This window comes from Mirounga leonina, unplaced genomic scaffold, assembly GCF_011800145.1.
Source record: "Mirounga leonina isolate KUSES-001 unplaced genomic scaffold, KU_Mleo_1.0 Mir_151, whole genome shotgun sequence".
Lineage (NCBI taxonomy): Eukaryota > Metazoa > Chordata > Mammalia > Carnivora > Phocidae > Mirounga > Mirounga leonina.
The window spans coordinates 91,646,794-91,656,516 of record NW_023270377.1 but is presented as its reverse complement, the minus strand read 5'-3'; the positions used below and the strand labels follow the sequence as shown (position 1 = coordinate 91,656,516).

The 9,723-nt window shown below is 34.6% G+C and overlaps 1 protein-coding gene across 1 annotated transcript in view; it reads right to left on the bottom strand.

Moving 5' to 3' along the window:
* DARS1 (aspartyl-tRNA synthetase 1) overlaps nt 1–9,723 on the bottom strand; it is a 57,555-nt gene that overhangs the window by 8,275 nt on the left and 39,557 nt on the right. Inside the window, exons 6-10 of the mRNA XM_035008130.1 lie at nt 9,311–9,391; nt 8,062–8,121; nt 5,974–6,085; nt 4,990–5,124; nt 2,863–3,010 (exon numbers count right to left, since the gene is read on the bottom strand). Of these exons, the coding sequence (XP_034864021.1) occupies nt 2,863–3,010; nt 4,990–5,124; nt 5,974–6,085; nt 8,062–8,121; nt 9,311–9,391 (536 nt within the window). The remainder of the gene's footprint in view (nt 1–2,862; nt 3,011–4,989; nt 5,125–5,973; nt 6,086–8,061; nt 8,122–9,310; nt 9,392–9,723) is intronic.

Below are 9,723 nucleotides of genomic sequence, written 5' to 3'. Positions count from 1 at the left end.
CCCCCCCCCCTTCATTTTTCCCTTCCTGCTATCTTCTTCTTTTTTTAACATATAATGTATTATTTGTTTCAGAGGTGCAGGACTGTGATTCAACAGTCTTACACAATTCACAGCGCTCACCATAGCACATACCCTCCCCAATGTCTATCACCCAGCCACTCCATCCTTCCCACCTCCCACCACTCCAGCAACCCTCAGTTTGTTTCCTGAGATTAAGAATTCCTCATATCAGTGAGATCGTATGATACATGTCTTTCTCTGATTGACTTACTTCGCTCAGCATAATACCCTCCAGTTCCATCCACATCGCTGCAAATGGCAAGATGTGTATGTGTGTGTGTGTGTGTGCTTATCCATTCATCTGTCGATGGACATCTTGGTTCTTTCCATAGTTTGGCTATTGTGGACATTGCTGCTATAAACATCAGGGTGCACGTACCCCTTTGGATCCCTACATTTGTATCTTTGGGGTAAATACCCAGTAGTGCAACTATAGTAGTAGAAACAGCTAAGAAAAAATATCTGGTAGGTACTGAGTACCTAACTATGTCACATAAAATCATTCTTTGAATCAGTGTATGCACCAAGAAAAAGTGTTACCAAGAAATTATTTACATTAAAGATGAAATTTAAATATTCAAAATATTTAACACCTTTCTTAGTCTCCTCTTGTTTTGTCACCACAGTGGCATTAAAGGATTAAAAACTTTATACCTCGTATCAGCTAACACTATTAGTAACGTAAAATACCCATTTTATGAGGCATTAGAAAGAACTGACTTTTTAATCCTTTAACAACACTTGTTATCCTCAAGGTAGACTAAATTAATGAATATTTGTCTTATCTTCCCCCATTCCCATTATACAGTAAGTCTGTGAGTGCAATTTCCCATTTTAATAACCACTATAGTACAGTGTCTAGCCTTTAAACAGGGGGCACAAATGTTTACTGTATTGAATTGTGGAAGATCATATTTTAGTAAGATTTAAAAAGTATATTTCTGCCACTTATGGATGAAATGATAGCTGGGATTTGCTTCAAAATAACAGGGGATGGGAGAAATGGGTAAACAAAACTGGCCATGGGTTAACAATGGCTGAAATTGGGTGATGAGTACATGGGGGTTCATTAGGCTAGTCTCTATTTTGTATTTGTCTTGAAATTTTACATAATTGATAGAATTGAAAAAGCATGTTTATATTCCATGAAAACACTAGAAATTAAAACATTATCATTTCCTGATTAGTCTTAAAGACTTTCACGGGAGCAATAAAGCTTAGCCATTGATTTATTCAAATCTTGATGTAAGAAGGGTTAAGAAGATCCCAATAATTGATTTCTAAATTCTTTCTTTGCTTTGGATATTAACCCAATCATGTCTATCAATATTTTAAAATACATTTGCCTATTATTCTTCTATGAGAGATAAGTACTAAGGATAAACATGAGAGGTATATGACACTAGCCAGGTAACGCAACTTACAACTGACAGAGAAACTTAGAATTCCTAAATGCCTTACGGAATATAAAAATAAGGCTTTTATTTCTAGGTTGCCACCTTAAATCTACTTGAAAAAGTCCAGTGATGATGGTGTCTGAATCTCTAATTTGTAAACAGAGATTTGATTAATCCCAAGGGCCCGATTAATGCTCGATCTATTATTACAAAAACTGAAGTGGAAATTTCATATCCCAATATTAGAGAAGATATCAATACCCAAAATAAATGGGCTTCAGAAACCTTCTTGAATTATAAATGGGGGGAAAAAAAAAAAGAGAAAAGCTCTGTTCCTTCACTGTAGTTTCAAAGGGTATTTTATTTTATAAGGAAACATCAGTTGTTCCATAGACTACCTGAACAAAAGTTGCTTAAAATAAATGGCATTGAAAATTTCAGGGTACAAAGGTTTAAAAAAAAAAAGGCCATCTACAATGAGCTAGTCATCAACATACCAGTGCAATGCAGAGAATGCCTGGAAAATATCGGTACTTATGCTACAAGATTTTTGTAAGATCAATGATTAATTTCTGCATCCTTGAAATTACTCATTAGACTTGCAATGGAGTAAATAAGATTCATAGTATTTTTGAACTCTTTTTAAGTATTAATGAAGCATATCCAAATACATCAACAATTAACAGTTAAATCAGTGATCTTTAAATAAAAATTTCAAATACAGCCCTTTGTCAATTATCAAAGTGCTAGATAAGTCTACAATAGCCTACTTAATATTTAGTACTGTCTCAAGTATGGAGAAAGTAAAAAAAGACTCTCTTGTTCCTACTTAACTTGTTTTCCATTTTCTTTTCCTATTTTCTCTGTGTTAAACATCATCACAAGTAAACAACTTTCAATGACCTTTAAGGAAGAAACTATTTGCCAGTTTAGAGGGTGTACCTAATGTGAACATTTTACATAATTCAATTCTCTGCACATCCTGAACATGTCTAACAATTTTCTGTAAGATTCTTATCACCACATTATTACCACTACCAGTTTAATAATAAACTGCTATGAAAGTAACATAGGCGCTGTTTCTTTCAGACATTCAGGATATTTAATATAAAGGAAAAAAAAATATATAGTTAGACTGGTTCACAATCTGGTAAACTTCCCCACCAAAATAAGGTTAACTAGCTGATCCAACGGACTTGGATCCAGAAGTACTATTCTGACTGTTCATTTTTTCACTAATTAACTATTGATCATCTATGTGGCAAGTCCTCTCCCCACCATATATATATGTATATTCAGTATAAACTTAGTTTACATGTTTCAGTTCAAGAATTACTTTATTTTGGAGAACCCATACTGGTTAGACATTAAGTCCATCTAAGGGATATACAATATTTGTTTTTACCTTTTTTGGAGTCCTTTGAATATTTGTACTAAGGTGTCAGCAATTTCTTCCAAAACTTCATGGTAATGGTAATTAAAAGCCATTTCAATGTCCAAACCAACAAATTCAGTTAGATGTCTGTGGGTATTTGAGTCTTCAGCTCTGAATACTGTAACATTATTAAAAGAAATAAATAGTAAATGGTGCTTTAAAGTTTTGCAAAAATTGTGATTTAAATACAAAATTTTATTTACTAGTACTCAAATGGTATTATTTTCATTTATCATTATGGGGTTCTGGAAAGACTTTGGATAAGCCATATACTTCAGCATTCTCTTGGACAGCAAGTTCATTACCAACTCCTACAGTCATGTAGTAAAAGCTCTAACAAATGTAAATTAATAAATGAGGCTTCGGAGAATCCTAAGGGAATGCAAGGTCCTGAAGTGCCTTCTCAATGATTAAAAATAGTGAGTTCTTCTCAATTTTATTAAAACTTGACTCCAGCTAAATGAAATCTGTACCAGTGAAGTAACTTTATATATATTCCAGCTATTACCTCTGTCCAGCTCTTACTGTCCTAACTGCACTTTCTTCCTTTTCCAGTCTTCCTGACTCTAGCTCTGCTCCATCTTTCACATCACTTTAAGACTAAAATTCCTACAACACATCCTTGCTCAGTAATTAACTACTGATCATCATGGTTCCCAAATAGCACTGTAATAGAATATAAAATGACAAAAAATCTAAAACCTTTATGCTTTCATATTTAATCTTACCCTATATTTTCCATTTATTCTTAACGCTAAGTAGCCTTATTTTTATTTTCTCCCATGCTCTTTACTCATTCTGCTTCTGCTGACTAGAATGCCATTTCTGAAGTCTGTATCTCCTACTCTGTTCTTAAAGCCCACTTCAGTTTGCATTTTCCTTTATGGTAACTATAGCAAATTCCATCTTCTCCCTCTTTTTACACTATCTATACCCCATAATTAACACCAATCTTGCTGTGAAAACCAGTTGATTATTCCCTGCAACTGCTATATGTATGCATGTCTTTTTCTGTCTTGGGAGAAGGAACAATGTTTATTCCCTTGTCACTCAAAACATGGTTTACTAATTAGCAGCATCAGCAGTACCTGGGAGCTTGTGAGAACTGCAGAATCTCAAGCCTCCCTCCAGACCTACTGGTTGGAATCTGCATTTTAACAAGATCCTCAAGTAATTCATGCACACATGAACATCTGAGAAGTGCTGGTTGATTTTTCTTTTATGTACATGTTACCTAGCACAATGCTATATATGTAGCAGGCATTCAACAAATTAGTAAATTCAGAGAATTAACACAATTAATGCTCTTGCCAGTTTCTCTAACAGCAGGCATTTAATTTTTATTTAGCTATCAAAAAACTTACATATATAAAATAACTTGTAAGTTTTACAGAATGAAGCAAAGCTGGTTTTTGCTTATAATTGGCTTCATTAAAGAATCTACCACATGATTATGCGTCCATGCTTAACTTTTAATTTCTAATGGACTTTAGCATATTCTCAATAGTAAGAACAGTACAAATAGTAATAGTAAAACAGAACAGCTTTGAAATAAATTGGTAGCAAAGTACCCAGAGGTACATTTGTAAACTTACAAGAGTAGTAAGGGGCTATCAAGGACAACAAAATACATTATTTGGAAGACTGCAACTACTTGTTCTTTCGTGTTCATGGAGAGTTGAAAGGCGAGTCCAAACAGGAGCTAATTCTGTTCTAATTACACTGAAATAATAATAAATAATATACTCAAGGTGTATTTCAGAGGGTATATATTTTCAAGGCATTCATTTTTAAAATAAGATATTCCCAAGGCAAACATTTTCTTCAGCAATCTTCTGTAGGAGTATAAAATGCTTATGAATCTATTCACATAAATGATGTTCAGCTACTTAAAGAACTATTGAGCATACAATTTTTTTTTTTAGGAAATGTCTACCCAGGCACATTATCATTTTTACCTAAAAGTCTAGTGTTTATATAGCCAACATATAAAAGGATTTAAGCTTCCAAAATGTCTGTATGCAAAATGTGTTCCTAAAACCTTAACTATGGTACAATTAATAAATTTTGAGAAAACTATAACCACCAAAACCTTACCTGGTCCAATACAGAAAACCTTCTCAAAATCAGCACAAATACACATTTGCTTGTACAGCTGTGGGGACTGGGCCAGGTATGCATTATTTTTAAAATATGACACAGTAAATACATTGGCTCCTCCTTCACTGGCAGCTGAAATGTAAACATTTATGTTATTATAACCAACTGCAAGCTTATCAATGCAAATTTCTAATAAAAACAGTTTATGCTTTTAAGTATTTCACTTAAAAAAATAAAAAATTTCAGAGAAACTATATATGACTTATACCTGATTCTAAACCATTTATAATTTAGGAGAGATTTACTTCTTTGGCTATATCTTCACTTTATCAGATATATACACTTCCTTTCTGCATCAATTTCAAATCTATTAAAACTACTTTGGAGTTGTAAATATTTTTTTCAAAAAGGAAAAGATATTCTTACTGATTTTTCTAAGTATCAAGAAAGCAATGTTCAATTCTTGATTTATAAATAAATGCCACTTGTAACATTTTTAGTGTTATTTAAGCAACTCTAAAAAGGGTAAAATGATTAAAATAAGATTCTCATATGAGAATGAGAATTAATGAGATTTTCCCACTTGCAGTATTTAGTAATATTACAATGCAGTTTATACAAAACAAAATTGCAATACCAATTTAGAAAGAAACTTACATAATGAAAGTAGTTTCTGGTGCAACTTACATAATATCAATCTTGCTTCATCTGTTACTGCCTCATTTTATAATCACTATACATAATGACTCTTGAAACAAGAAGATGCTATATTATTGATGTCAGTGATATGTGACTGCTGATATATATATATATATATATATATATACATATATATATATGGCATAGTCTTCAAAATAAAAAGTCTCATGGATAAACCTTAAGGGACAGTTGGGATTCTCAATTTAAAAAAAAACAAAACTAAGCAACTTGGGAGAAAGCGAATTTATTTTTAAAAACTAAGAGAAATGTCTTAAAGCATACCTGAGATAATTTTAGGAGTTTGGATCTCCATAAAACCCTTGTGAATTAAAGTTTCTCGGAAAAGATGGCAGATGCCAGACTGGAGACGGAAGACTGCCTGACTAGTTGATGTCTAAAAGACAATAATAAAATCTAATGAAATCAATTTGACACATTAACTGAGATGGAGTATTTTCTAATCTGCCACCTGCCTAGAAGGTTCGCAGAGAAAACAATTCATTATATGAGAGAAAAGTTAGGTTATATGACAATTAGTATAAGGATATATCTTGGAATTTCTTCCTATTATAGGAGAATGGCAATTTTGCTCTTTAAAATCTCCAACATCTCCAACTTGACTTTGCTGAGAGTCTATAAAAGATTAGAGAGTAGTTTAGACATAAACTAAGATGCTTAAAAGATTTCAAGTACCAACAATGCTTCCCAAAATGTAAAGTCAAAGTAGAGGTTAAAAACGTGAATGCCGGGTGCCTGGGTGGCTCAGTTGGTTAAGCGACTGCCTTCGGCTCAGGTCATGATCCTGGAGTCCCTGGATCGAGTCCTGCATCGGGCTCCCTGCTCGGCAGGGAGTCTGCTTCTCCCTCTGACCCTCCCCCCTCTCACGTGCTCTCTCTCTCCTCTCATCCTCTCTCTCAAATAAATAAATAAAATCTTAAAAAAAAAAAATGTGAATGCCTAGGGGCGCCTGGGTGGCTCAGTCCGGACATTAAGTGTCAGACTCTTGATTTCCACTCCCATCATGATCTCAGGGTCATGAGATCAAGCATCAGGCTCCAAGCTCAGCACTCAGCGGGGAGTCTGCTTAAGACTCTCTCTCTCTCCCTCTCCCCTTTGCCCCCTATCCCACTTGTGTGTATGTGTGTGTGTGTGCGCACGCGTGCGTGTGTGCACTCTCTCTTTCTCTCTCAAATAAATCTTAAAAAAAAAAATGTGAACGCTTATAAGGGCCAGACAAATAACATAAATGGAATAAATGAATGATACTTCCTGGGTGGTGCAGGGCATAGCAGAGGACATAATGCCTCATCTAGAGTGCTAGCTAATGTTGCCATGCCACAGTATTGCCAGATTCACCTCCAACTTTTTAAGAAAAGCCATCTAGATTTAATGTGTAAATCCTCACTTTTCAACGGTAGCAATGAATTTAAATTAAAAAAAAAAAAAAAAAAAGATGCCAAAGAAAAATACTTTGGGGCCAAATTCTACAGGCACAACCAATAATTTCTGTGAATAAATAGCATGGAAAAAAAAGAGTATGATGTCTACCTACTGTGGCCAAAATTATGAAACATCTGAGGTTTCTAGGCAGTATCAAGAGGACTACTGATTATTTTTATAGCCTTTTCTATAGACTACAAATTAAAATGGAAAAGGAAAAGGGACAAAAAAGCAAATAATCAGGGGAGACATACGAGTGTATAATAAAGGTAGACCCATATGACTGCAGAAAAGTTGTAAAGAACTCTTAAGGTGACAAAGGATTTAAGCTTTAGGTAGAATATTTGAGGAGGAAGATGTGGTCAAAACATTAAGAAAGAAAGATGACATTGGTTTTACTACAATGGTGAAACCACTGAACTCTTTCACTTGCAACCAAACCAGAAAGGGAAATAGAAGACCTATGAGATTACTAAATAAACCACCAGGGCCAACTACTTCTTTATTATTAATTCTGTGCTCAGATCAAATTCAAAGGATTGAGGCATTAATTACTAATCTCCACCTGGTCCACATTCTAGAATGTCATACAATTTCTTTCACAATTTTGTAGTGATATTAATGGTTATGTTTTTACTTATTAACTTGTCCAAAACAGGTATCACCTGGCAGCAAGCCCATTTATTGGCTTCATGTTCCTTTGTCATTTTAAAACAAAGCAAGTCAATACCCTGTGAATTATTACTTGACCGTCCTTGTTGCCTGCAATTATATTTAGGGGAAGGGTCAGTCAGAAAGGTAAATTATTTCTTGTATTGTTGTACGTACAGGCAAATGCCAATTAGTTCTATAAGTCTGAGACAGGTGTGGTATCCCTGCCCACCTTGATTTCGGCACAGTCACGTCACTTAATAAATAAATGAGGCATACCCTAAGATCAATGACTCTGTTGTCTAATCTTGTATCCTGGTTAACAGTTGCTCTTCCTTCCTAAAAAAAGATGAAAAAACAGATTTTACTAATTTTTTTAAGAACACAAAAACACTTTTAAGAAGCCATGTTTACTTCTAAGTGAGAAAGGTGTGCTTATGTGTGTTAATATTACACCCCCAAATCAGGGATCCAAGAAACAAGAAGCAGGGCCAGAGAGAAGCTATTGTTAAAAGAGAGATGGAAAGAAGAGAAATGCAAATGAACAGAGGTTAATGCTTTCTTTCCATCTCCCACCCCACCAAAGCCTGGCCTCATTACTGGGACATGAGAAGAATTAATCACTTGCACCTGCATTGATTCCTGGATTTTACCTGCTAAAGACTAAAGGACTAGATAAAAGCTGACAGAGTAGTGGTTCTCAAAGTATGTTCTAGGCACCACTGAAGGTCCCGAAGACACTTTCAGGGAGTCCATGAAGTCAAACCTATTTTTCACAGTGACAAATTTTCACTCTGTACTGAGTTTTCCCAAGGCTTCATGATGTGTGCTACCACAACAGAATGAACGCAGAGGCAGGTATGAGAATCTAATTGTTGTCCATTAAGGCAGACATTACAAAGATTTGTAGATATGTAAGACAATGTCACTCTTGACACTAAATTATTTTTTGTTTTTGGAAATATTTTTCAAGGGGCGCCTGGGTGGCTCAGTCATTAAGTGTCTGCCTTCGGCTCAGGTCATGATCCCAGGGTCCTGGGATTGAGCCCCGCATCGGGCTCCCTGCTTGGCAGGAAGCCTGCTTCTCCCTCTCCCACAACCCCACTTGTATTCCCTCTCTCGCTGTGTCTCTCTCTGTCAAATAAATAAATAAAATCTTAAAAAAAAAAAGAAAACAGTTTTCAAAAATGTTACTTTTATCATTCATATAGGATTAATATATATAAACACATAATATACCTATATTACTGTTACTTTTATTAATACATACTAAGAATTTCCTATTCTGATTTCTAATATTATAAATATTTATAAAGATATACAAAAACAAAAGTTTATGGGGGAAATTATTTTTAAGAGTGTAAAGGGATCCTGGGACCAAAAAGTTGGAGAACTGTTAATGTGAGAGTAAATTTAGATAAAAAATGAAGCTCAAATCACTTCACAGGTACCTAGGACATCATGTTTTCAATGTTCTATAAATTAAACATACAGAGGAAGCAAAATATTTCAAAAATGTAATTTTAACCTCTTCTCCTTCCACCTCAGGCCGGATAGCATCATCCAGCTGCAGGGGCAGACGGGGTTCAGCCAAACTGATCACATAAATCTGAAAGTGAGAGATTACCAAAAATATCATGAAGCACACAAAACCTGTTATCTTTTACTTAAAAAAAATCTACAGTTGACATAAATATGAAGCTATGTTTGCATATATCTTAACTGAAACTACTTGCTAAAATCAAAGATGTACATGTTTTTTCACTTATAAAATGGGAATCATAGTATTTCTTGCCTATTTCCCTAGGTTGTTGGAAGTCAAATGAGAGAATATATATACAAATACTTTGTAAACTCTAATGTGCATACCAGTGTGACAAATAAGTACTAACTGGGGTCAAGGGGTCTGAGCTTACGGCCTTGCTTTGTCACATAAAAGCT